Source organism: Phaenicophaeus curvirostris, chromosome 12 (genome assembly GCF_032191515.1).
Source record: "Phaenicophaeus curvirostris isolate KB17595 chromosome 12, BPBGC_Pcur_1.0, whole genome shotgun sequence".
NCBI classification, from domain to species: Eukaryota; Metazoa; Chordata; class Aves; order Cuculiformes; family Cuculidae; genus Phaenicophaeus; species Phaenicophaeus curvirostris.
The window spans coordinates 19,168,822-19,194,090 of NC_091403.1; the positions used below are offsets into that span (position 1 = coordinate 19,168,822).

A 25,269-nucleotide genomic window follows, 5' to 3' on the forward strand; every position below is an offset into this window, starting at 1 on the left:
GAGGTGCTGAGGCACATGGTTTAGTGGTTGATGGGAATGGTTGGACTCAATGATCCGGTGGGCCTTTTCCAACCTGGTGATTCTATAATTCTTGGAGAGGAGACCTTCATCACGTCCCTTTCTAGCCCATCTTCTCCCGCCTTTCACCCCCACCCAGAGGACCCGTTCATCCCCTTCATCCTCTGTGCCCGCTACCCGCAGACCAGACGCCTCGGTGATGGTCGCGGGACCCCCCGGCTGGAGGAGGGACCACCGGTGGGTTCCAGGGATGCCTGTGAGGCTGTGCACAGAGGACACCTGGTGGTGCGCGTCCTGCACTGCCTGGTCGGCTTGGGGACACCGCCAGCACCCTCTGCCTGTCACCGCGGTCGCATCCAGGCTGCGGGGACTTGAGGGGAGCAAGGTACGTGCTGCTGCCTGGGCAGAGCGAACGGTGCCCCGAATATCTCCTCTCCCGACCGGCTGGGCAGAGGAGGGGTGGAAACGCCCCAATAAATTACGCTGTGCAGTGTAATTTATTTTATAAAGATATTAATTAGATCGGACGTTTTCTTCCCCCGCTCTGAGTGCTGACCCAGCGTCCCGGACCTTTTAAATCCCCTGCTGGAAGGACAGAGGGTCTATGAGTCCTGTTTGCTGCTGCTGTGAGCATCCCTACATCTCTGTGCACAACCCTGATGAGCATCCCTGCATCCCCGGCGCTGTTAGTCTGAGACCCAGCGAGCCCAGCTCACCCCACGGTTCCGCTCATGCCTTTTCCAGCTCCCACAGGATGAGGTTGCGCTGGGCTAGGATCCTGACCGCCCTCCTGGAGAGCAGCTTCTCCTGCACCAAGGGCTGCAGCATGGTGTAGCTCTGCAGGTTGCAGTGGGTGAGCATCGTTCTCGTATCAGCTTGGGGAGGGAGTTCCAGGGCTTCCCAAAGATTCTGCAAAGCCTTGGCTGTGGCCAGGGCGCTGCCCTCGTTGAGCTGCTGCTGCAGCTGCCTTTTTAGCAGGCTCTTCAGCTTGTAGGAAGGGGCCCTGGGCAGCTTTTCTTTGATCAAGGACAACATATCCACATAACCACCCACGAGGTGGCAGAAGTCCACCTTCCTGCCTGTGGCATCCAAGGCTTTAAAGAGAGCGGGCAGCTCCGGTGCCCAGAAATTATAGACGATGAGGATGGGCCTTGGGAGATGAGAGAGGTACCAGAGGAGGTGCTGTATCCCCACCTCCATGGGGCAACCCTGGGAGAGCAGCGCCAGCACCGACTCGGGTGTCTGAATCAGCGTCTTGAAGGTGTACTCTCCGTTGGCTGCCGCCAGCTCCATGATGTGCTGGGCTGTGGAGGGGAAAGGATGGGGCTGGGGTGAGCACTGGGGTTATCCCACTCTCCCCCCCACCCCCACCCCCAGCTCTCCATGCCCAGAGAAGCCAATGCTCACTTTTCTGGTCAATCTTCACACTGAGGAACACCAAGGTGCTCAGATCTGACCCGTCATCCTGGGGGCTGGCAGGGGTGACAGGGCTGGGGCTGCAGGAGCGTGAGGTGCCGCTCTCAGACCACGTTGGGCTGGAGGGTTTCTTGCTGTCCAGGGGCTTGGTGGGTGCCTGCAAGAGAGTGGAGAAGGGGGCCCAGTCCCTTCTACCTGCTTGGACCAGGCTGGAAACACATAAGGAGCAACCCTGGGTGCACTGTTGGCAATCATAGAATCACCAGGTTGGAAGAGACCCATCGGATCATCGAGTCCAACCATTCCCATCAAACACTAAACCATGTCCCTCAGCACCTCGTCCACCCGTCCCTTAAACCCCTCCAGGGAAGGGGACTCAACCACCTCCCTGGGCAGCCTCTGCCAGGGACCAATGACCCTTTCTGTGAAAAATTTTTTCCTAATGTTCAGCTTAAACCTCCCCTGGCAGAGCTTGAGGCCATTCCCTCTTGTCCTGTCCCCTGTCACTTGGGAGAAGAGCCCAGCTCCCTCCTCTCCACAATCTCCTTTCAGGTAGTTGGAGAGAGCAATGAGGTCTCCCCTCAGCATCCTCTTCTCCAGGCTAAACACCCCCAGCTCTCTCAGCCGTTCCTCATAAGGCCTGTTCTCCAGCCCCTTCACCAGCTTTGTTGCTCTTCTCTGGACTCGCTCCAGAGTCTCAACATCCTTCTTGTGGTGAGGGGCCCAGACTGAACACAGGATTCAAGGACTTGGTTGTGTGCAGTGATGTGAAACCCGCAGGGTCTGGCTGCCGGGGTGGGTTGGGTGTGTGTTGTTTCGCAGGAGCGGGCTGGCCATGGGAAACCCTATTGAGAGCCCCAAATCAGGATCTGGGCTGAGGTCCCAGCATGGATGGGGCCAAGTGAACAAGAGCAGAACCCTGAACACAGCCCGTCCTAAGCAGGGGGTGCGGTTCAGAGGGATACAACACACAGGTTTGGGGACTTGCCATCCCTATTTGTGCATCTCATGTGCATGCAGCTTATGCAGGAGCATAAAAGTGGATGAGCAACCTTAACAGAGGAGATACTGCTAGACTTAAAGATCCGTTTGGCCTCTAGAGGAAAAGGAGACTGAATTGGACTGGGAGGAGGTTTGGTGCCTCTCCAGGCTCACCAAATCCTGTGCCTATCACAGTGCTTCCCAAGGGTGAGTAAAAGTGGCCATGTCAACCACCTCCTACCCAGCTTTGGCAGGGATGGACATCCATGGGGTGCATCTCCCTGCTGGAAGAGTAGGACAGCAATGCATTCAAGAGTCTCTAAACTCATTTTTCCTCTGTCTTTCCCCCAGTGACAGTCCTGCACCCCTGGACTGTGCACCCTGCAGCAATGGGGCATCCTTCTCCCTCTGCACCTTCATCTGCAGAGCAGGAGAGAAGGAAATGTAGCTGGATGGATGTCTGCAAGGATGTATGCAAAACCAAGCACTCCCCAGCTGAGGGGATGTGGGATTGCTTAAATTCCAGGTTCAAATTAAGTGTTTGAAGGGCATTTAGGGTCCCTCTGCCTGAGAAGTGCAGAAGGATGGTGGCGTGATGCTAGTGCCCTGTGTCCCCCTCACCTGGCTGTGCTTGGAGTGGCCTGAAGGGAGTTAGATGAACCAAACCCAGCAACAAAAATGTGATTGCAGATGCTCTTGTTACCCAAACCAGCCACAAGCATTTTGAGTTTCTATGCAAAGGGGTTTTATTGAAGGGTTAAACAGAGAGGGGAAAATGTGCAGGATTTGGGGGCGGGGGGAAAATCACCCATGCAGCAACACAGACTCATAGCTCTGCAACAGCCGCGGGTGATGGATCTGGATAGAGCTGGGCACCAGAAATGCTCTTGTGGCTTCAGCTTGGTGCAGAGCATGATAATCCCCAGGTGATCCCACAAGGTTCCTCCTCAGCCCCATAATGTCCTTGTAGAAGTTGTCTGAGCTTCTAGGCAGGTCCCTAGCCCTCTCCCTCCCCTTGCTGAAGGCTGCAGCTTCCCTGGGCTGTATCCCACTGCCTCATTCCATTGCCTAGCCACTATCTCCCTCTGCTGCTCCTTTTTCTCCTTTCCCAGGCTTTAAACCCATATTTCCCATCTCTCAGGGTTGCACTTTCCTAGTGCTCAGCGCCAGACCATCGGTGAGAAGTTCATACTCTTGGGACCTCTCTTTTTTTCAGCCTGTGCCTGTGCTACACCCCTAAATCCACATCGTACCAACAGACACATGATTCCCACAGGGATTTCTTGCTACAAGCTGCTCATGTCCCCCAGAGCGCCAGCCTTGAGATATTTTGCCTCTAACAGGGAATGGGAACAGGGTTGTAGCCCCACAACTCTTTTTTTTTTTTTTTTTTTTTTCCCCCTTTAGAGATGAATCAGGAGAGCAAAGAGAAACAGCAAAGGTAAAATATGAATAAGGAAGCAGCAGGCTGGCGTTTAATCAGGAAACAGCTTTATTGAAGAGTAACAAGAGCATCTGTAATAATTAATACAAAAAGAAAAAGGGTTGTTTACCCCCCATTTAAACCAGTACTGGAAAATCACATCCCGTATTCCCCCACCCCCCTCCCCAGACTACAAATTAGCTGCACTTGCATCCGTTTCCAAAGGGATCCCTGCCTTGCGCTGTTGTTGGGGCAGCTCAGCAGGGATCCCATGCCCTTGGTTCATCTAACCACCTCGGCCAGGACCATTCGGTTGGAACGCAGCAGGTTGCAGCACTGGTGCTGTGAAATGGCACTGCAGGGGGCTTGGAAATGTCCCTTTGGGGATGTTCAGCTGGTTCCTACCTGCTCTGGTGGCTTCTGGGAGCTTCTCAGTCTGTGTAGGCACAGGACTGACAAACTTTCTGAGCACAGATACTACATTCAACTCACAAACTTGATTTTTATATGAAAATTCATTTGTTTCCTTTTTTTTTTTTTTTTAAGCTAAGAAAAACCTTTGCAGTGAGATGGAGAGGACTGAAAGAGTTGTTATGGAGGACTGGCTGGTATGGGATCCCACCTCAGCACAAACCAAGCTGGGGTTTGCTGGCGGTGAGAGAGGACCCTGGGTGCTCCAGAATACAAGGAGATACTGGCAAAGGTCTTAGCCCAGTGGGTCTGGCGCTTGAGAGCAACCAAAGGGGAAGAGAAAGCTGCAAGCAAGTTTCTGGCTGATGTTATGAAGGGAGAAGACTCATGTCTGAGCATAGCTGGAGAAAAGGGAAAGGCACCCCAGAGATGATGGGGCACAGCTGCCTCTTCTGCCTGTGACGTGGCTCAGCAACGAGGGACGTCTGGCATTACACTCACCACTGCGTCATCCTCGCTGTCCTCTGAGCTGGAGATGATGATGCCCATGTCTTCTGTGGAAGGAAAAAGAGGATGCTGAAGCTTCAAGGCTGTGGTGTTGGATCACATCAGTTTTCCCATGAGAGGACCACTCTTATCTCCTGATTTTTGCAGCAGAAGGCAAACACTTCTACCATGACCATGAACCACTCTGCCCTTGGGTGCTCTCAGATGCATCCCAAGGTGTGGGCAACCTCTCCACTGCTGTTTCTCCCAAGTAATGAGCAATAGAACAAGAGGAAGTGGCTTCAAGTTGTGCCAGGGGAGGTTTAGAGTAGATAGTAGGAAAAATTCTTTACTGAAAGAGTGATGGAGCACTTGAAGGGTCTGCCCAGGGCAGCAGTGGAGTCTACAACCCTGGAGTTGTTCAAAAATGTATAGGCACAGCACTTCAGGACATGGTTTGTAGGCATAGTGATGTTGGGCTGATGGTTGGACTGGACGAGCATAGAGGTCTTTTCCAACTGTAATGTTTCTACGATTCTGTTCACCCCATGGACCCTGCACCAGCTTCTCCAGAAGATGCATTTCACCCTCCCTCCTGCTTGCAAAGCTGAACCAAGGACCCCTCACTGAGGGATGCTACTGCAGGCTGGGAAAGCTTGGGAAAGAAACTATGTTTTGTTAAAAATTGTAGGCTGTTTTGCTCTAGGAAAATCCAGAGCTCCTGGTGCAGGAGGCAGGGGAGTCTCTCTGCACACTTGTCCTGCTGCTGTGTTCTTGCCTAGGCTTGGTTTTGCCTCCCTCGGAGACAAGACACGGAGCTGGATGGAGCATCCGTGTCCACCTCTGAGTGTTGCTCTTATATTTACCCCCTGGGAACCAGCTCCCTCTCTCTGCCTCTTTGCCCCAGGGGAGATTGGTCAAGATGGGATAACAGGAAAGGCCACGTCCGGGCTCCCTACCTGTAGGGAAGCTTCTGGTGGCAGGGATGCTGTTGCAGTTCCGGCTCAGCATGGAGGTGCTGGGCTCCCTTCTGTCATCCCACTGGTCTGAACTGGGATCGATGTTGATCGGCATGTCATCATACTCCAGCTTCAGTAGCTTGGGTGAAACCTGGCTGACCTTTTCCACGCTGTGCAAACTCCGCTTGAGCCACGTGGTGGCAGGGAGAGCCTGGAGAGAGGAGAGCATGGGGGGTGGAAGGTGCTGGGGTGGCATCTCCTGGTCCTCAAAGGCTCCTGTCTGGCTGGAGCCATTCTTACCGGGCTCGTGTGCATCTCCGTGAGGCTGATGGTGAAGGTGGGCACGATGGTCTCGCTTTCCGGCTGGACTGGCTCCTCTTGCTGCAGAGAAAGCGTGGAGCAGGGTCAGGATGAACCTCAAGGCCACCGAGCTCTCTGCAAGGCTGTGTGGTCTCCAAGCAGTGGGCAGAGCCATGGTGGGCAGAAACATCCTCAGCCAAGGGGAAACTGAGGCAGAGCCTGGCCCTCCAGCTTGGCTTAAGGCTTGTGCCTGGGCTGTGGTGTTACAGCCACGGCAGGCTATGGATTTCCCTGCCAAAAATGAGGGATCATGAAGCTGCAGGCTCAGAGAAGTGGGATGCATTAGTAGCACACCAGGAAAATGAAGGCTACAAAGAAGGTTCTTCTCTGCCCAGGTGGAAACATGCCTGAGGCGTTGTTGTTGATGAAGAAATGGGAGTGATGGGCTGTGGAGGGGAAGGCAGACCCCTGGGAAAGGCTTGCAAAGGTCAGAGGAAGCAGGGATCCATGTTTTGGCTGATGCAGAACCCCTCCCCACCCAGCAGTGAACATTAAGAAACACAAACATCTCACCAGGTTGTTCTCCAGGGCCACCTCGACTGTGGGGACAGCTTGGGAATTAGTATCTGCAATAGAGAGCAGGGCTGCAATTCTGAATCAGAGCCTCCGGAGCTCCCACTTGGCCCCAGCAGCAGCTGAGCTGGAAAAAACCTGCTCACTGGCTGCAGCAAGGAAGGAGCAGCTCTGGTCTCCATCCCATTTCCCAGCCCTTTGGTTTGGGATGGCCCCATGGGTTTAGGAGTCTCTGGGGACCCAGAATTTGGCATCATCAGAGCCTCTCTGATTGGTGGGAGAGCAGAAAGGGGTTCTGGTCATATAAGCAAAGGAGCAAATCTTGGGCCCAGTGGAAATAAGCACCCTGCAAGAGTGAATCTGGGCTCATTTTGCTGCAGGGAGATGGTTCCGAGCCCTGCAGGACTCAGATAGGTGATGGCTTTCTGAGCTGGCCCAAGCTGGATCCACCCCCACGGCAAGTCCTCACCTGGGTGCCCTGTGATGCGTTCCACCAGTGCCTGCAGCCTGGCTCTGCACTTGGCAAAGTCCCCAGGCTGTGCTCGGTCCCTAGCTGTCACCGGCTCCAGCTGCTGCAGGTCCTCCAGCGACTTCTTGATGAAGGGCTGCATGTCCATCACCTCCTGATCCGTGGCGTAGAGATTCATCTTCTCCACCAGCTGCCTGCTCGCCTCCATCCGCTTCAGAACCCCCTCCACGTGCTGCAGCTCCTTCGCCAGCTCTTGCTGGCCCTGCTCCTGCCGCGTCTCCACCAGCATCAGCAGCTCCTCTTCCTCCTGCCGGATCAGCTGCACCAGATGCTCCACGCGCTCCCGGATCAGCTCCCGCATCTCCTGCTGTGCCTGCTCCAGCCGGGCAGCCTCATCCTGCAGCACCGAGTAGGTGGCCTCAAAGTTGCTTCTCTTCTGCTTCAGCTCCAGGATCATGGTGCCCAGCTCCTCCTGCCTGCGCTCGGTCTCGCTGCGGATGTCGCAGAAGGACCCGTGCTGGCTGTCCAGCAGCGCGCAGATGCAGCACAGCGCCTTCTCGCACTTGTTGCAGTAGATGCTGGAAGGAAATGGGAGCGTCCTTCAAAGCTGGTACGTGAGTAGGAGGAGAAGAGCATTTCCAATACCCCCCTCCCCAAGGGACAGGTCAGGAGTTTAACAAGGGGGTAAACTGAGGCATGGAGCAGGAAAGGGCTTTGCCTCACATGCCTGGCTTCAAATATGGGCACGAGGCTGCGTGTTCAACACACCTTTGCTCCCCTTGCTCTTCCCTTGGACCTACCATTCCCTTGTCATACCCTCCTCCTGCCTGGGATCTCATTGAGGTTGTGGTGGTCCCTCTCCATAGGCAGGTGATGAAACTCTCTTGGCTTTACCCTCCTGGCAGAGTCGGTTGTGGAGCAGCAGCTCCAAAGCCCTTGGTGCAGGATGGGACCCAGAGACAAGGCACCACTCTCACCTGGAGATGTGTCCCTGGCTGGCATGACCAGGAGTGGAGCAAAAGAGGTTGCAGGACTTTTTGGTGTCTTCCAGGAACCGATAGGCTGACTCGGCACGAAGCTCCTCCACCCTCCTGGCCTCGTGGTTCCTCTTCTTGAAGAACCACTGGTGGTCCTCAAAGCACTTGGTGCAGAGGAACTCCTCGCACTCGGAGCACCAAGATGCCGCCAGTTCCCCCCTGCACCGGCTGCAATTTGGGCCGCTGCCATCAACAATCTTCTTGTAGACCTTAAGTCTGGCTTGCAGGTTGATGAAGAGCAGGTTGTCCATGTTGGGGATGCCGTTGGCCTGCGGGATGGCCGTCCGGCACACGGGACACTGCCCAATGGGCTTGTTCTCACTCAGGCAATTGAGGCACAAGGTGTGGAGGCAGGTGAGGAGCTTGAGAGTGGGCAACTCCTGGTGGCAGCCCTCACAAAGGACAAACTGGAAGTCATCCTCCACCGTGGACAGACGGGACGGAGTGGAGCAGGACGGTGTACTCAGCTGGGGTCCCATCTCCATGGGGGCAGCGGCACTGTCTCCGTCTAGGTGGGATGTGGGGGAAAGAGCCCGTTGGAGTATGCGGGATGGAGTGGGACAGGAGCTTCAGTCCCACCGACGAGGACCGTGCAGGCCACCAACGGGCAGCCCACTTTACCCACCCCGCTGCAGGGAAGGGCTAACAGAGCTGAAATTTGGGCAAGCGGCTCCTTTCCACCCCTCTGGCAGCGATGATTGGGTGGCTGTACCCCGGCAAGGTGAAGAGTGTTCTCCCAGGGAGATTCTCTGCTGGCTGCAAAGGGTTCTGCTCTATCCTGTCCTCTGTGCTGGACCCTTGGAGGCCCTCCCGCCCCATCCCCAACCTCTCCCCTCTTCTTTTGGATTTCATAGCTGGGAGGGGCGGGGAACAAAGGCTGCCAAGCCGTTTACTTTCAGTTTTCCACTTCTGCCTTTTCCTGTTCTGCAAGCAGGGCGGGCAGCAGAGGGAAAGGGGGGCCCTGGCTGTTGTCCCCCCAGCTCCTGCAAAGCCTCCTAGGCAGCACTGGGATGCTGGCACCAACCCTGTCCCCAGACTTGTCCCCTTTCCCACCCCTCGCCCCTCTGCCCCCCAGCCCGGCAGGGCAGGCCAGGGGACCCCGAATAAAGCAGGGACCACCCCCCACCCCCCTTACCACCTTCTTTCCCCTCTGCAATCATTTTGCCCCCTAAAAATATAACGACCTGCCCCCCCCACACCCCCCCAACCCCAAGCAGGCAATCCCCCCAGCTCCCTTCGGGGGATCCTGGGCCAGGCTGCTCCCCCTCCCTGCCCCACATCCTCCCTCTAGGAAAGCAGGGAGACACCCCCCCCCTTACCTGCTGGGGGGCCGGGGCCAGGTGGCTGAGGGGCGCTGGGGCTGTCGGGCATTCGAGCGGCAGAGCTCCCCCAGGAGTTTCGTTTTCCCGAAGAGTCTGGGAGGAGAAGGAGGAGGAGGAGCTGGTGGGAGGAAGGAGAGGAGGGCAGGTGGGGGCATCCTCTGCCCTGCCTCCTCCTGCCTTCCCGCTGCTGGTGGAGGAGGAAAGTTTGGGGGCGGGAGGAAGATGCAGGCAATGGGGGATGCAGGCACCGAGGAGGGGATGAAGGCACTGAGGGAGGGATGCAGGCAGTGGGGGATGCAGGAACCGAGGGAGGGGATGCAGGCACCGAGGAGAGGATGCAGGCACCGAGGGAGCGATGCAGGCAATGGGGGATGCAGGCACCGAGGAGGGGATGAAGGCACCGAGGAGGGGATGCAGGCAGTGGGGGATGCAGGAACCGAGGGAGGGGATGCAGGCACCGAGGAGGGGATGAAGGCACCAAGGGAGGGATGCAGGCACCGAGGAGGGGATGAAGGCACTGAGGGAGGGATGCCGGCAATGGGGGATGCAGGCACCGTGGAGAGGATGCAGGCACCGAGGGAGCGATGCAGGCAATGGGGGATGCAGGCACCGAGGAGGGGATGCAAGCAATGGGGGATGCAGGCAATGCGGGATGCAGGCACCAGGGATGGATGCAGGCACTTGGGGGTGGTGGTGGGTGGACGCTGGCACCCGGGGGTTCGGATGGCAATGCTCAGCTTCAGCTGCTAGATCGCACCCCTGAGCTGTGCCGAGGTGCATGTCTAGTGGCTGGCTCGGCTGCAAGGGCTGCTGCTGCGTCTGGAGCAGCATCTCAGGCCACTATGTCAGCCAGGAGGGCTCTACACCTGCCCTATTGCCACACCCCATGCTCAGCAGCTCTGCTCCAGGCTGCTTTGTTGCTCTCCGCCGCCCTTTGTAGGCTGGTGAGATGGTGGAGGGGGAGCTTTGTCATGGTGAGAAGGCTCTACCAGAGCAGGAATTGCTGGGAAAAATATCTCTCTCAGCTCCCTGTGGGGCTGGGGGACCCTCCAGAGACCCCAAGGTGAATGTGTGATGGAGGACCTAGTCCTCCCCGTGGCTGGTGGAGCAGTTTGCGGGCAAGGCCTCTCCGGAAAAACTCACCGAGCTGTGAACCGTGAGCCGTTTCGTCCCTGTGCCGTCAGCAGCCACATGACAACAGACCAGGAAGCATCAGCAACTCCTTCCTTCCCCACTGCAGTATCCTCCCCGCAGCCCCCGCTCCCCATGGCTGGTGGCTGAGGACACCCCAGGGTTCTCTCCCACTTCCAAGGGGAGGGCGGCTGCTTGGCCCCAGCTTTCATTTCCCGACTCAATTCCTGTCAGGAAGGGTCGTTGGGAGGATGTGAAGCCCCCAACCCCTCAGCCTGGGGGAGACCCCAGCAAGGAACCCTCCTGAGGGATGTGATTCCCCTGTGACAACAGCGGGGCTCGTCAGCTCATCTCTGGCGTATCTCCTGCTGCAGGTCAGGGCAAGGATGTTGGATCACGCCAGGCAGAAACCACGCTGGCTACAGAGGTGGCTGCAACAGTGAGCCACGCTTAGAGGGCTCCGAGCACCAGGAGCGGGGCCTCGTGCAAGGCGCTAGCATCATGTTCAGCCGGTCGGGATACCAAGCCCTTCCCTTGGGAGACTTCGACCGCTTCCAGCAGTCCAGCATTGGGCTCTATGGTGCCCAGAAGTACTTCTTCTCCTTTGGATCCAAGCAAGACCCTCTGGGGCCAGCTGGGAATGCTGCAGGTGAGTCTCAAGCTTAGAGGAAAGCTGCTGCCTTCCTCACTGTTGCCACTTTTGCTGCAGGGTGTTGTGCTGGCTTGCTGCCCCCCATAGAATCATAGAATCCCCAGGTTGGAAAAGACCCACTGGATCATTGAGTCCAACCACTCCTATCAAACACTAAACCATGTCCCTCAGCACCTCGTCCACCCGTCCCTTAAACACCTCCAGGGAAGGTGACTCAACCCCCTCCCTGGGCAGCCTCTGCCAGTGCCCAATGACTCTTTCCATGAAAAAATTTTTCCTCATGTCCAGCCTAAACCTCCCCTGGCGGAGCTTGAGGCCATTCCCTCTCATCCTGTCCCCTTTCACTTGGGAGAAGAGCCCAGCTCCCTCCTCTCCACAACCTCCTTTCAGGTAGTTGGAGAGAGCAATGAGGTTTCCCTTCAGCCTCCTCTTCTCCAGGCTAAACAACCCCATGCTGCTGGTTTTCCCAGGGTGCAGGGTGCATGGTGGGGAGAGGTTTGGATGAGGGTTTGCAGGCAGGGAAAAGGGCTTTGGAGAAGGTACATTCCCCATTTTAACACCCTGCAGACTCTTCCCAGAGCTGGCTGTCCTGGATCTGCCATGGGATTATCACCTTCTTGGTCTTCTTGTTGATGGTTGTCACCTTCCCCATCTCAGGATGGTTTGCCTTGAAGGTAAGGGAGGAAAGCAGGTGAGGAGTGGGATGGCAACCCATCCTCAGTGGGGTGGAGGGCACTGTTCCTGGCTGTTCCTGGTCCCAATGCTCCCTGTTCCAGATCGTGCCCACCTATGAACGAATGATTATTTTCCGCTTGGGCCGTATCCGGGCACCACAGGGACCTGGCGTGGTCCTGCTGCTGCCCTTCATCGATGACTGGCAGCGAGTGGATCTGAGGACGAGGGCCTTCAATGTGCCGCCCTGCAAGGTGAGCTGTCTTGGACCTCCGGGCAAGATGGGGAGACATCTCTAACATATCCAGCAGATGTTTTTTGGGATGGGCTGACCCTCGATGGCATACATGGACCTAACTTTCAGTTACTCCATTCTTACGGTGAGGCAAGGGGGGTTGTAGCTGGTGCTGTGAACTGAGTCCTCCCCTGCCTGTGGCTGAAAAGCTCCTCTTTACTCTGCACACCTTGTTCAATGCACATTCGCAGATGAAGACATCTCAAAAACATCGATCCCTAACCTTCCCATATGTCTTTCAGTAACAGCCGCATGTTGGAAACTGGCCTCACCATTCAGACAAGCCCAAACTTTTTTATTTGAATTGGTTTTGTCACTAATAACCCTCTTAATAAAGAGATCTAGAACTGGTTGCCAGCTGGGAAAGAAATTAATGCCTTTGCTACCAGGGTCTATGCACAAGGGTTGGGCCATGGGATGGAGGTGGGGAGAGATCCTGACTCCCCTCTGCCCCAGCTGACCTCCAAGGATGGAGCAATCTTCTCCATGGGCGCTGACGTCCAGTTCCGAGTGTGGGACCCTGTGTTGTCCGTCATGATGGTGAAGGACCTCATTGCGGCCACTCGGATGACGGCGCAGAACGCTATGACCAAGACCTTGATGAAGAAGAGTCTCCGTGAGATCCAGGTGGAGAAGCTGAGGATCGGGGAGCAGCTGCTGGTGAGGACTGCCCCAGCCCTACACAGAGCCCCTCAGACTCCCTAATCCTTGGGCTTCTGGTGTGGACATAATAGTAAGGGAAAACTGTAGCTGCTGAAAGTCCATCTAGCCACGGATCTGACCAAACGGCAGGGAGGGGGTGGGAAGACGTGGTGGAGCAGATGCCTTCAGCCTGTGGATCTCTGGACCTTCTGTGGCGTATCTCAAAGGGCCACACAGAGGGGCGATGACTAGTGCCCGCAGCAGACTTGGGCCAGGCCAAGAGCTTGTAGGTTGAATAAGAGGGGATACAAAAGGAGGCTGGAGGATGTACTGGTATCTCTGGTGCGTCTGGAGCAGTTTGGAGATCAGATGTGCTGCCTGGTGGAGCACCACACCAGGCCATAGTACCCAGGGGAGAGCGAAGAAACAGGCTATCCTGGGAGGGAGCTACAGAAAGGGGAACAAGACAGAGCTGTTTTCCCTGTCCCAACCTCCTCCAAGTGAGGAGAGCAACTGAGTGAGCAGGCTTGAAAGTGAGAGTGGACAACTTGAAGTAGGCCTGGTTCAACACCCCGCATTTAAAGTTGGTGGGTAGCAGAAATATAAGCTAATATAAGAATGCCCATGGTTGGCTCGCTGTGGTGGGTGGTCTTCATGGCCATACCTAGCTCTGCCTGGGCTACCAATATCTCTCCCTTTCTTCCTGGCTGTGCAGCTGGAGATTAACGACATGACCAAGTCCTGGGGCCTGGAGGTTGATCGTGTGGAGCTGAGCATGGAGGCTGTGTTGCAGCCACCCCGGGAGAACCTGGTGGGCCCTCTGGCCACCGTGCCACCTGGGCTGGAGGGACTGGATGGCACCATTCAGCAGCTGGCTGCACATTTCTTCAGCAACACCTTGGCCCTGGCAGGCAGCGGGACTGGTGCTCCAGAGGCAGGTAACCAACCCAGCACCCCTGCTTCTCTACTGAGGCACAACAACCCTGTGCAGCTCCAGACTAGGAGAAGTCTGGCTGGAAAGCTGCCTGGAGGAGAAGGACCTGGGGGTGTTGGTTGACAGCGACTGAACGTGAGCCAGCAGTGGCCCAGGTGGCCAAGAAGGCCAATGGCATCTTGGCTTGGATCAGAAATGGTGTGACCTGCAGGTCCAGGGAGGTTCTTCTCCCTCTGGACTTGGCACTGGTGAGGCCGCTCCTCAAATCCTGTGTTCAGTTCTGGGCCCCTCACCACAAGAAGGATGTTGAGGCTCTGGAGTGAGTCCAGAGAAGAGCAACAAAGCTGGTGAGGGGGCTGGAGAACAGGTCTTATGAGGAACGGCTGAGAGAGCTGGGGGTGTTTAGCCTGGAGAAGAGGAGGCTGAGGGGAGACCTCATTGCTCTCTACAACTACCTAAAAGGACGAATGGCCTCAAGCTCCACCAGGGGAGGTTTAGGCTGAACATTAGGAAAAAATTTTTCACAGAAAAGGTCATTGGAACAGGCTGCCCAAGGAGGGCGTTGAGTCACCTTCCCAGGAGGTGTCTAAGGGACAGGTGGACAAGGCGCTGAGGGACATGGTTTAGTGTTTGATAGGAATGGTTGGACTCGATGATCCGATGGGTCTTTTCCAACTTGGTGATTCTATGATCCCTCCTGCCCAGTGATCTTTGTGTCAGTTGGCTGTTTGACAGAAGAGTCGAAGTCCAGTAAATATCACACTCCTATCAGCACAGCACAAGTAGGTTAGTTGGGGGCAGGAGAGAGGTCCACTAAGGGCACAGCTCTGTACAGCATATGGCACTACACAACCTTTTGAACATGATATCAGAGATGGGACTGGGGAGAGCAGGAGCAGATCTGCAGGAGCCTAGACTCAAGACCAACTCAGACCTTGGTGTTTCCATCAGGCAAACATAGGGTAGGGCTTGAGCTTGCCAAGACAGTCACATGTGAGGGCAACATGGATTTTTTTTTCCAGAAACCCTGCACCAATTTATGCCTCACTATTTCTTTCGGGCATTATTTTCCGCCTCCTGGTAGCAGAGGAAGAGCAACCCGTGGCAGACAGAGGAGCAGGCAGTAGGAACTGGCAAAACCATGTTGTCCTCTTCTTGTTTAGCTCAAAACTTGCTGTATAAGTGGGTTTCTCTGCTCTGGAAATCTTTTCCTGGTGCAGACTAGTGAAGTGTTCCATCTGAAGGTGTCTCCTCAACTTGTTTCTGTCTCTTTGTCCTCAGCAGACAGCATGGAGACAGTGAACGAGGTGGAGCCTCCCACTGCTCCCCTCCTCACCCCTGCCAGCAGTGCCCAGAGGAAGCCCAGTGTGGATGAGCTGCTCTCGGCAGTGGAGCCTGTCCTCTCCGAGGCCCTGGTCAGACAGGTGGGAGCATCCTACCAGGTTGATATCACCCTGCCCAGCGGCGCCCGGAGCACCTACTTCATCGACCTCTCCTCAGGTCACTGCTCTTTGGTGTTGTTGTGTCAGAGAAGGGAGGGCGTCCTGTGCCTGTGCCCTTTTTGCATGCTGTGAAACCCACCAAACTTGGTGGTAGAGGGTCCCAAACCAAGCCAGTTTGGTTGTTCCATGGAAGGTACCTCTGGTTCCATCATCTGAGCACTGCAGTTTAGTAGTTGTGGCCTTGAGTTCATGCTTTCTCAACATCCAAAGTATAATTTGTTTCGAGTTAAAACCACAAATTTTTCTTTAGAAAGACAGCATTGATAGAAAATTGACAGCCAGGTCTCCTCGCGGCTACCCAAGTGGGATGGCTGAGAGATGTCAGGGCTTCTTGGCTCTTTTGTGCCACCAGCTCAAAGGGATTCTCATAGAGGCACATGCATGAGCAGCACATTGGGCCACTGCCATGCAGGAAGATGTCCTCTCAGCACCCTAATCCATTCTCTTTTGGGTGCTGATAGTTTTCCTGGTGGCCGTATCTGCTGTTCTTGGCTAGAATAAAGTTAATTTTCTTCATAGTAGGTAGTAAGGGGCTCCAGTTTGAGTTTGTGCTGGAAACAGTGTCGATAATGCAGGGATGTTTTCATTACTGCCGAGCAGGTCTGACACAGAGTCGAGACCTTTTCTGCTTCTGACGCCACCCATCAGTGAGGAGTCTGGGAGTGGACAAGAAGCTTAACAGGGAACACAGCCGTGACAGCTGTCCCCAATGACCAAAGAGATCTTCCACACCATATGCCATCATGCTTAGCGATAAGAAGCTGGGGGGGGAAAAGGAGTGAGGAATGTTGAGTGGTGGACCCATACCATGTAGAAAATGAATTCTTTCTCAGCCCAAACCAGCACAGCATGGCAAAAGGAGGACAGGGTTTGCATGGAGGTTGACCACAGTAACAGGATATCAGTGGAGCAACACAAGAGAAATCTATCTCCTGTCTCCAAAATCACCCTGCTGGGCCCTTATCTTTCATCTGACCCAACTCAACCCACATGAAACAGTAGGGGAAACACCAGTAAGAAAGGCTTTTTACTGAAGCTCACTGTTTCTCCCTCTCCCACCCATTGTGTCTTACAGGCAGCGGGTGGGCTGGCCGTGACGTTCCCAAGGGAAGCCCTGACGTCATTCTGGAGGTGGCAGAGAAAGACCTGCAGGACCTCTTCTTGGGTGACCTGCGCCCCTTGAGTGCCTACATGAGTGGGAAGCTGCAGGTGAAAGGCGACCTGCACCTTGCCCTGAAGCTGGAGGAGCTCGTCAAGGCGATGAAGCAACATAGATAGAGCATGTGTGTGGGTGCGTGTCTGTGTGCATGTGTTTCTGTAGGTGTGCGAAAGGAGGGGACATAGCGGGGTATATGTGTGGTGGCAGCTTTGCCCTACTGGAGCTCCTGCTGCTCTTCCCATCGAGGCTGCAGGAGCTGGGTGAAGATCTGAGCAGGGAAACTGAGGCTGAACTCCATTGCCTATCCTTATCCTTGGTTTTATCGCCTCTGCCTGTCCTTTGCCTACATTAGAGGATGGGAACATGTTGGCACCCCAGCATGGGCCAGTTGACTACCAGGTCCTTTGGCCAATATGCCATCAGGGCACAAACCCATGTCCTGCTGCCCTTACAATGGGCTTCATGGCTGGGTGTCTTGGACTGGAAGGGGAATGAGCTGAGCAGATTGGATGAAGAGCTTGGGGACACCGGCCAAGGATGGCAGTAATGGGGTGGGGTGGGAAGCCGAAGCAGGGCATGAGGGTGGGCTGGACCAGACTGTGATGCCACTAGCAGGGTTGGGATTGGGGCAGCGTGGCACTGCTGATGGATCATAGAATCATAGAATCACTAGGTTGGAAAAGACCTCTTAGATCATTGAGTCCAACCATTCCTATCTGCCACTAAACCATGTCGTGGAGCAGGAGTGATTCTAGGCAACAACCTGCCTGGTGGTTCCTGGGCCATCCCGACAGAGAGGTTTTTAATAAGTGCTTGTGCTAATTTGTGCTTCAAAGTGCTCTTGCCTGCGTGCTGTGAGGTCTGTCTGTGGGGAGCGTGTGGACTGTACAGAGGCGTATAGAGATATTTATTTTGTAAGCTTCCTTTGTATCAACTCCCCATGGACAATAAACTTGGTCTGCAGCCTTGCGCTTAGGCCGTGATGGGCTGATGATCTGCAGGCAGATGGGGCTACATCACTTGGTGCCTCAGTTTCCCCAGGGTGCTGTGTAAAGAGGCCACATTCTGGACAGGAATTTGCTGGCAGTCAAGGAAGCTGCGTGGTGGGATTTCATCTCACCACATCATAGACTGGGTTATGTTGGAAGGGACCTTAAAACCCATCCAGTTCCACCCTCTGCCACCAGCAGGGACAACTCCCTCTGGATCAGGTTGCTCAAAGCTCCAACCCACCTGGCCTTGAACACCTCCAGGGATGGGGCAGCCACCACTGCTCTGGGCAACCTGGGCCAGGGCCTCCCCACTCTCATCAGGAAGAATTTCTTCCTAGTATCTAATCTAAATCTTCCCTCTTCCAATTTAAAGCCACCCCCTCTCGTTCTATCCCTGCACTCCCTGATCAAGAGTGTCCCCCCCCGAGTTTTCCTGGAGCCCCTTTCAGTACTGGAAGCTGCTCTGAGGTCTCCCCAGAGCCTTCTCTTCTCCAGGCTGAACAACCCCAACTCTCCTCAGCCTGTCCTTGAATGGGAGATGCTCCAGCCCTCAGACCATCTTTGTGGCCTCCTCTGGACCTGTCCCAACGGTTCCATATCTTTCCCGTGCTGAGGACTCCAGAACTGGACACAGGGCTCCAGATGAGGTCTCACTAGAGGGGCAGAATCCCTCTCCCTGCTGCTCCCACAGCTCTGGATGCAGCCCAGGACACGGTTGCTGCCTCATGTTGAGCTTCTCACCCCTCAGCATCCCTGAGTCCTTCTCCTCAGGGCTGCTCTCAACCCTGAACCCCTCACAGCAGAGGAAGAGAAGCTGCTCCTCGGGGAAACATCTTTTTTTGAGGGGTGGAGCTCGGGCTTCCCTCTGGGTTTCTTCCCTATTGGAGGGCCGGGAAGGGCTGAGCCGGCTGGGAAACGCTCTTGCGGGCGGTGACGGGGCTGGGAGCGGGTTCTGCGCAGGTTCCTCCTCCCAGGCTCGAAGGAGGAGTTCTGTGCAGGGCTGGAGAAACCGAAAGTCCAAGGCGAGCGGGGGTGGTGGGCAGCTCGCCCCACCATGGCCAGCGCTGGCCCCGGCCCCCGGGTGAGCCCGGCTGGTCCAGGCAGGGATGGAGAGGGATGGGGGCTCCGGCTGGGGAGGGCTCCAGGCCACCAGGGAATCCCCAGGAGAGCAGCGAGGATAAGCGTTCTGGGGGTTTCTGCCCTCCCTGGTCCCCAGTCCAGCGCTGCCCCAGCAGCGAGGGGAGGCAGGAGGCCAGGGGGATGGGCTGAGGAGGGCGGTGCGGGGCTGGGAGGATGGTCCCCAGCCTGCCAGGGGGTCGTCCGGGGGTCTTGAGATGCTCCCTCCAGGCCCCAGAACCTGCACGAGCCCAGCTGGGCCAGGGGTGGATGGAGGGGGATGCGGGCTGTGCGCTTTGGCTGGGTGGGGGGTGGAATTCCAGGCCACCAAGGAGTGCCCAGCCCCAGGGTGTGGCTTGGGAGAGCAGTAGGGATATGAGTTTTGGGGTGTTCCAACCGCCCTGGTCCCCAATCCAGCCCTGGGAGGCACAGATGCCAGAGGGAGGGAGGGAGGGAGGAGGCCAGAAGTTGGGCTGAGCGATGAACATGGGTGGGGGGTGGCTGGGAGGATGGTCCCCAGCCTCGCAGCGTTTCATCCTAGGGTTTTTAGGTGCTTCCTCCATGCCTCTTTCTCTGTGCTGCCCCTCTGCAGGTGTGTATCTCCCTCACTCCCAGCCCCCTAGTTGAGGGGACTGTCCTGTTTCTTTGCTGGAGGGAAAGGACTCAGCAGGGTCCCATCCATCCAACCTTGCCACGTTGCATGGACCATCTCTGGCCTGCTTGCAGGACCTGGGCATCGCTGGTGGGAAGGGGTTGGGCACTGATTGCTCCAAGTAGGGTTTGCAGGTCACCTCCTCCACCAAGATGTGGTTTCAGAAGCTCTTCAAAATGCACCCTGGCCCTCATTCCTTTTCCTTCCTCCCCAAGGTCCTGGAAGATGATTTCCAGTTCCTCCGCTGTGAGGACTGCCAGCAGGAATCGCCCAACCTTAAACTCCTCACCTGCCTCCACACCTTGTGTCTCAGTTGCCTGAGGAAGAGCAAACGCCCTGGGCAATGTCCCATGTGCCAGACGGCCATCCCACAGGCCAGCAGCATCCCCAACATGGACAACCTGCTCTTCATCAACCTGCAGGCCAGACTCAAGGTCTACAAGAAGATTGTTGATGGAGTTGACTTATTCTGTGACAACTGCAAGAAAGCTGGTGAGTTTTGGTGCTCCAGCTGCAAGGAGTTCCTTTGCACCAACTGCTTTGAAGTCCATGAGCGCTATCTGAAGAGGGAGAGCCATGATGCCAAAAGGGTGATGGACATCAGGGCAGGGTCTGCTAAGGAGTTCCTTGAGAGCACCAGGAAGACCAGTAACTTGTCCTGCTCCAACCCAACCCACAAGAGCCAAACTGTAAGGTAGGTCTAAGAAGGTCTCTCTCTATCTGGGTGGTTTCTTGTCACAGTTCTCTTTGGGCTAGTCCATGATGGGACTAAGAAGGCTGTTCTTGTCCCTCTGCTGCTCTGACTGCCACCCTGTCATGGAGAAGATGGGTGGAAAGTAGTGACTAGTGGGCTGTAGGGCGTAGAGGAAGGGTTTGGATGAAGTTGAATTTAAACTGATAATGGGAGGATGTGGACAGGGTAGACCAAGGGAAGGGAATGTGTTGGTAAGGAGGGTCAGGTTGGTGGAGCTCAGCAAGAAGGCCTGTTGCTACAGCTGCCATGTCAGACAGCAGAGAAGGGTGTGTTTTGCTGATGGGGCTAGACCAGCTTGCAGAGGATTTGAGGATCAGCATGGCTACAATGCAGGAAAAAGTTTAAATTCCCTCAAGGGAAAGTCCAGCTGAGAGGGGAAGATGCTGGAGCATCCGTGGAGGCCAGCATTGATGTTAGCCATGATGGCCCAGATGCAATTGCTGCCTCAGCATGTCCCTAGCCCACCACTTGCCAAAGCTACCAGAACGTAGGTGAGGGATGGATGATGATTTCTACCTCCCACTTCTTATATACTTGCCTTAGGCATCCTATGGAGGTAAGATAGTCTTATATTCTTACTCATAACCTCAGTAAGGGGTCATGGAAGGGCAGGGAGCTCATTTCCCTACTGCCATTGTGATGCACAGCAGAGGAGCAGCAACCCTGTGGAGATAATAAACCAATGTATTAGAGCAACAAAGCTGGTGAGGGGGCTGGAGAACAGGCCTTATGAGGAACAGCTGAGAGAGCTGGGGGTGTTTAGCCTGGAGAAGAGGAGGCTGAGGGGAGACCTCATTGCTCTATACAACTACCTGAGAGGAGGTTGTGGAGAGGAGGGAGCTGGGCTCTTCTCCCAAGTGACAGGGGACAGGATGAGAGGGAATGGCCTCAAGCTCCACCAGGGGAGGTTTAGGCTGAACATTAGGAAAAAAATTTTCACGGAAAGGGTCATTGGGCACTGGCAGAGGCTGCCCAGGGAGGAGGTTGAGTCACCTTCCCTGAAGGTGTTTAAGGGATGGGTGGACGAGGTGCTGAGGGACATGGTTTAGTGTTTGATAGGAATGGTTGGACTCGATGATCCGGTGGGCCTTTTCCAACCTGGGGATTCTATGATTCTATGATTCCTTTGCAACTGGGAGAGTATAAAAACAAACATCTGGCTCAAACTTGATGGTAACTTAAAGTTGATGAATGAATGAATTTGCACTTTGATAAACAAATTATTTACAAAGTGTGTGCTCTGCTTGTGCTTGGCCTCCAGCATCTACTGCAACAAGTGCGAGAAGGCGCTGTGCTGCATCTGCGCGCTGCTGGACAGCCAGCACGGGTCCTTCTGCGACATCCGCAGCGAGACCGAGCGCAGGCAGGAGGAGCTGGGCACCATGATCCTGGAGCTGAAGCAGAAGAGAAGCAACTTTGAGGCCACCTACTCGGTGCTGCAGGATGAGGCTGCCTGGCTGGAGCAGGCACAGTGGGAGATGCGGGAGCTGATCCGGGAGCGCGTGGAGCATCTGGTGCAGCTGATCCGGCAGGAGGAAGAGGAGCTGCTGATGCTGGTGGAGACGCGGCAGGAGCAGGGCCAGCAAGAGCTGGCGAAGGAGCTGCAGCACGTGGAGGGGGTTCTGAAGCGGATGGAGGTGAGCGAGCGGCTGGTGGAGAAGATGAACCTCTACGCCACGGATCAGGAGGTGATGGACATGCAGCCCTTCATCAAGAAGTCGCTGGAGGACCTGCAGCAGCTGCAGCCAGCGGCAACAGGGGACCACATGCAACCTGGGAACTTTGCTGAGTGTGGAGCCAGGCTGCAGGCAATGGTGGAACGCGTCACAGGGCACCCAGGTGAGGAGGCATTTGGCCAGGTTGGCTGGGGTGGGTCACCCACTGACCACTTCTGCTCCTCAGATCTCCAGCCGCTTTGTCTTTGCTCAGCCTTTGCCCACAACGATCTGGGGCAATTCCCTTTTTGGGCTGTTTATTGCTGCATTGGAATGGTGTCCAACTGGGAAGGTGAGATGTTCCGCAGGGGCATTCCCTGACAGGGATGGCAAGAGGTCCATGACCACTCCTGGGTTTGGCCCAGTCTCCTTCTAGCTCTTCAGCAGCAGCGCTGTGGTGGACGTGCTGGTGTTATGGGAATGGTGTGCTGGAGGATCCAGGTTTGGTCAGAAGGTGGTAGCATCCTTCCTGAAAATGGGAGGGGAAAAAAGCAATAGGAGGAGGAGACTCTGCTGAGTCTTCTGCTCCAGCCTGCTGCTGCTGTCTTCAGACCTGGGCTATGACAAATGTCCTCTTTGGTGTCCACATCTGAGTTCCCCAGGTTGACCTCATGGACTGGGGATAGTCCATAGAAGAGCTTAGGTGTGTTGTCCTGGGTGGAGCTTAGGGCTTCCTGGGGACAACGTGCCTCCCACCCCACTCCTTGCATTTCCCTCATGTGGTAGGCATTGACCCTCTGTCTCCCCTCTCCACCCCAGCAAGGCAGGCTGAGAGGACCCTCTGAGCCCTGATTCTCCCCTTCTGCCCCATTCATCCTCCCTCCCTGTGACAGGTACCTCTGCTTCCCAGCATGGCTCCCCATCAGAAGACGACACCCTGATCCTCGAGCCTCCCAGGGAGCATTGCCAATCACATGGAGGTGTCCCTACAGAGCTGCCTGCCCACCACCAGCCTTGTGTCCCTGTGTTGGAGCCCTCTGGCAGCAGAGAACACGTATGTCCAGACAAAGAAGGGAATATATCCCCCACCCAACCAACACCTCCAGCCCTTCTGATGCAGAGGGATGCAGAAGCAGCATCAGCCCATGAGGACACTGCACCTCTTCCCAGGAGCATCCAGGCTTCTCTGGCCTCTTTGCAGGAAGATCTCAATGGCTGGGCCAGGTCCAACACCCAGCAGGCAGACAAGCTCCTGAAGATCAGCGATTGCCTCTTGCAGGCCCAGCGCAGGGCAAACAGGCAACTGGTGTCCATGACCCAGGAGATCCAGGTCATGTCCCACACCCTGGCCACCATTGCCTCTGCTGTGAGACCCTTGCTGCAGTCCATGGCTGGTCCACAGGACCCTGCCACCGCAGATGTGGAATGGCCATCCCTGCCCTCTGACCTGCTGGAATTATTCCCTCACAGCACCTCACAGAAGCATGAACTGCTGGTCCCAGCATCCACACCCTCTTCTGCAAGAAGACCCCCTCCTGCCTCCTCCCCTGGCAGTCCAGTGTGCTTGGAGCCCCCGAGCTCAGCCTCTGAGGAGGAATCAAGGCACTCCACCAGGGGCAAGCGTGGTGGGAAGCCCAACACCAGACTTCGGAAGCGGAAGAAGAAGTGACGCTCTGTAAACTAAAATGATTACCATGGACATTGGCTGCTTGCAAAACCCTTTGAAGGTCCCTGTGGAGATCAAGATCTCCATCTCACCTTGCTATATCGATAAATCCTCCTGGGACAAACAGTGCATTGGTCTTCTGCTGGGTTTGGGAAGGCAACATCTCCCCTGTGAATGAGCCCCCAGTGCTGCATGGCAAGAACCTGCTTGGGAACAGCGTGATCCCACCAATTACCTATTTTTTTTCCTTTCCATCATGTGTGACCTCCTGGCTTATGGATCTGGGATGGATGGGAAGGCAGCAAACCTGTATAGGAGAGCTGGAGGAAAGGCTTTCGTGCAAGGATGGGTGAACACGCTGGCAGGTGGCTAGGAAGAATGGGCACCTCTCCGGCCCAGCCTACAAGCTCACTGCTGGATTTCAGCCTCAGTAGCATCTCTAAGAGGTAACGTGTGTGGGACACAGCTGTGGGAGGAACCACAAATCCTCCTTCGGTCACCAGAATCCAACCCCTCTAGCCCAGGATATGAACCTCTTAAGTGGAAACACAGGATTATGGTTTTCCTACCTCTCCCCTGGCTTTCCGAGCTTAAAGCCAGCCAGGGCACTACTTGTTCATGGGATTTATTTTATTGTTCTTTGGCTCCTCCACTTGCCTACAGAAGCAGAAGAAATAAATCATTTTCCTAATCTGTTGTGCATTGCGTTTCCTTTTGCTCCTCGTTCCCACAATACCAGTGTGCTCAAAAAGGCAGAGGTGGGGGGGGCTGCGGTGATGGGGCCTTTGCAGCATGATGGCCCCTTGAGCCCACGAAGCAGCTGAGATATGCGTGGAATGATGCATGAGACGTGCAGCTATCCCTGAGATAGGTGTTGGCTTCCAGACAAACAAGGAAGCACCAAGACGACCTGTTTGCCCAGGAAAGTGCCAAAAAAAGCTCATCAGGCTGCTCCCCATGGGGACAACCCGAGTTATTTCCTTTTGGATGGTGCATAGCTGTCCTGCCCACCAGCAGTGAGCCAGTTTGGATCATGCCAAAACAGCCTGATCCAGCCCCAGGTATCGCTCAGAACTCTTGGGTGTCTCACCTACGTGTGTGAGCAAAGCGATGAGCACACCAACATTCACCCGGAGGGAGGGTAAAAGCAAACATCCTTGTGCTGGCCCCATACAAGGACTCCTGTCCAAAGCCGTGCTCCTCCCTGGTGTCACTTGAACACACAACCTGCTTTTCCTTCTTATTTATAGCCTCTAACCAGGTATGAGGAAGCTTGAAGGGTGGTTCAGCTGGGTTAGCCTGCCCTTGTCCTCTCCCTCTGGGGACCATGGAGGAGACAACCTGCTGCTGAATGATCCCAGGAAGGGCTGGACTGCCCAGACTCCGTGGGAACCGTTCTGCCCCAGGTTTAATAATACTAATATTTCTTAGAAATTATGATTCTTAACCTATAATAGCTCTAATATTATTCTTGGCAAGGATTATCCTGTTCATTATTTTACTACCATTCATTTCAACACCAAGTCCTGCGCAAGAAGCTGGTGGCTCCAAGGGACAAGTCTGTTCAGGAACAGTTAATCAGCTAAACTATGTACAAACATTTCCCTCCCTTTTGCTAAGATCCAGTAAAGCACAAGGAAACACAAGGAAATAGGAGCTCCTGCAGTGGTTTAGACGCCACCATGTGGAGTCAAGTCCTGCAGGAGCAGAGATGCAGTTCTGGGCAACTCATGGGGTCTATGGTCCCTCCTTTTCCTTTCATTCTTCCACCTAATTCAAGCTTAGATTTCCTCTGCTTCCTCAAAAAATCAGCTTCTGCTTGGTAGAGGAGAGCCAGCCGTGAGTCTCACACAAAAACATGAAATGTCCTGAGTTGGAAGGGACCCACAAGGATCATTGAATCCAACTCCTGTCCCTGCACAGGGCAACCCCAACATTCACACCGTGTGTCTGCAAGCCTTGTCCAAATGCTTCTGGAATATTGTCAGCCTTGGCTCCATGACTACTTCCCTGGGGAGCTCTTCCAGTTCTCCACCAACCTCTGGGTGAAGA

The 25,269-nt window shown here is 55.3% G+C and overlaps 3 protein-coding genes across 8 annotated transcripts; 2 read left to right on the plus strand and 1 right to left on the minus strand.

Annotated features, from left to right (window-relative positions):
* Positions 1 to 292: 292 nt before the first annotated feature.
* On the minus strand, positions 293 to 10,677 carry LOC138725443 (protein PML-like). Of its 4 annotated transcripts, none has more exons than XM_069866373.1 (10): positions 10,539 to 10,677; positions 9,393 to 9,488; positions 8,014 to 8,581; positions 7,037 to 7,614; positions 6,568 to 6,620; positions 5,995 to 6,075; positions 5,695 to 5,905; positions 4,751 to 4,800; positions 1,426 to 1,591; positions 293 to 1,322 (listed from the first exon to the last, which is right to left on the minus strand). In XM_069866373.1, the coding sequence occupies exons 2-10, from the start codon at positions 9,442 to 9,444 to the stop codon at positions 748 to 750; spliced, it is 2,334 nt and encodes a 777-aa protein (XP_069722474.1). In that variant the 5' UTR covers positions 9,445 to 9,488; positions 10,539 to 10,677; the 3' UTR covers positions 293 to 747. The 4 variants fall into 4 exon arrangements, with proteins under 4 accessions (XP_069722474.1, XP_069722472.1, XP_069722475.1 ...); XM_069866371.1 differs by having other exon boundaries at positions 4,751 to 4,839; XM_069866372.1 differs by having other exon boundaries at positions 295 to 1,322; positions 4,751 to 4,803; positions 10,539 to 10,676.
* A 5-nt stretch (positions 10,678 to 10,682) lies between these two features.
* Positions 10,683 to 17,386, plus strand: STOML1 (stomatin like 1). 2 transcript variants are annotated; one of them, XM_069866375.1, is made up of 7 exons: positions 10,683 to 11,175; positions 11,746 to 11,852; positions 11,955 to 12,104; positions 12,602 to 12,805; positions 13,503 to 13,725; positions 15,003 to 15,221; positions 16,299 to 17,386. In XM_069866375.1, exons 1-7 carry the CDS (start codon positions 11,028 to 11,030, stop codon positions 16,499 to 16,501), a joined length of 1,254 nt encoding a protein of 417 aa, XP_069722476.1. In that variant the 5' UTR covers positions 10,683 to 11,027; the 3' UTR covers positions 16,502 to 17,386. The 2 variants fall into 2 exon arrangements, with proteins under 2 accessions (XP_069722476.1, XP_069722477.1); XM_069866376.1 differs by having other exon boundaries at positions 15,006 to 15,221.
* A 1,009-nt stretch (positions 17,387 to 18,395) lies between these two features.
* LOC138725675 (protein PML-like) lies at positions 18,396 to 23,881 on the plus strand. Of its 2 annotated transcripts, XM_069866812.1 has the most exons (4): positions 18,396 to 18,455; positions 19,358 to 19,836; positions 21,158 to 21,735; positions 22,445 to 23,881. In XM_069866812.1, the coding sequence occupies exons 1-4, from the start codon at positions 18,429 to 18,431 to the stop codon at positions 23,218 to 23,220; spliced, it is 1,860 nt and encodes a 619-aa protein (XP_069722913.1). In that variant the 5' UTR covers positions 18,396 to 18,428; the 3' UTR covers positions 23,221 to 23,881. The 2 variants fall into 2 exon arrangements, with proteins under 2 accessions (XP_069722913.1, XP_069722912.1); XM_069866811.1 differs by lacking the exon at positions 18,396 to 18,455 and having other exon boundaries at positions 19,269 to 19,836.
* The last annotated feature ends 1,388 nt before the right edge of the window (positions 23,882 to 25,269 follow it).

What these genes read in the sequence shown, in the direction of transcription:
- LOC138725443 (XM_069866371.1), bottom strand. Translation starts at nt 9,444, where the DNA reads ATGCCCGACAGCCCCAGCGCCCCTCAGCCACCTGGCCCCGGCCCCCCA. An exon ending in TGGCCCCGGCCCCCCAGCAG is followed by an intron (nt 8,582 to 9,392) that starts GTAAGGGGGGGG and finishes CATCCCACCTAG; the next exon opens with ACGGAGACAGTGCCGCTGCC. An exon ending in CACCAGAAGCTTCCCTACAG is followed by an intron (nt 4,840 to 5,694) that starts GTAGGGAGCCCG and finishes CCAACACCACAG; the next exon opens with CCTTGAAGCTTCAGCATCCT.
- STOML1 (XM_069866375.1), top strand. Translation starts at nt 11,028, where the DNA reads ATGTTCAGCCGGTCGGGATACCAAGCCCTTCCCTTGGGAGACTTCGAC. An exon ending in CAGGATGGTTTGCCTTGAAG is followed by an intron (nt 11,853 to 11,954) that starts GTAAGGGAGGAA and finishes TCCCTGTTCCAG; the next exon opens with ATCGTGCCCACCTATGAACG. An exon ending in GGATCGGGGAGCAGCTGCTG is followed by an intron (nt 12,806 to 13,502) that starts GTGAGGACTGCC and finishes CTGGCTGTGCAG; the next exon opens with CTGGAGATTAACGACATGAC.
- LOC138725675 (XM_069866811.1), top strand. Translation starts at nt 19,295, where the DNA reads ATGTGGTTTCAGAAGCTCTTCAAAATGCACCCTGGCCCTCATTCCTTT. An exon ending in CACAAGAGCCAAACTGTAAG is followed by an intron (nt 19,837 to 21,157) that starts GTAGGTCTAAGA and finishes CTTGGCCTCCAG; the next exon opens with CATCTACTGCAACAAGTGCG. An exon ending in ACGCGTCACAGGGCACCCAG is followed by an intron (nt 21,736 to 22,444) that starts GTGAGGAGGCAT and finishes TCCCTGTGACAG; the next exon opens with GTACCTCTGCTTCCCAGCAT.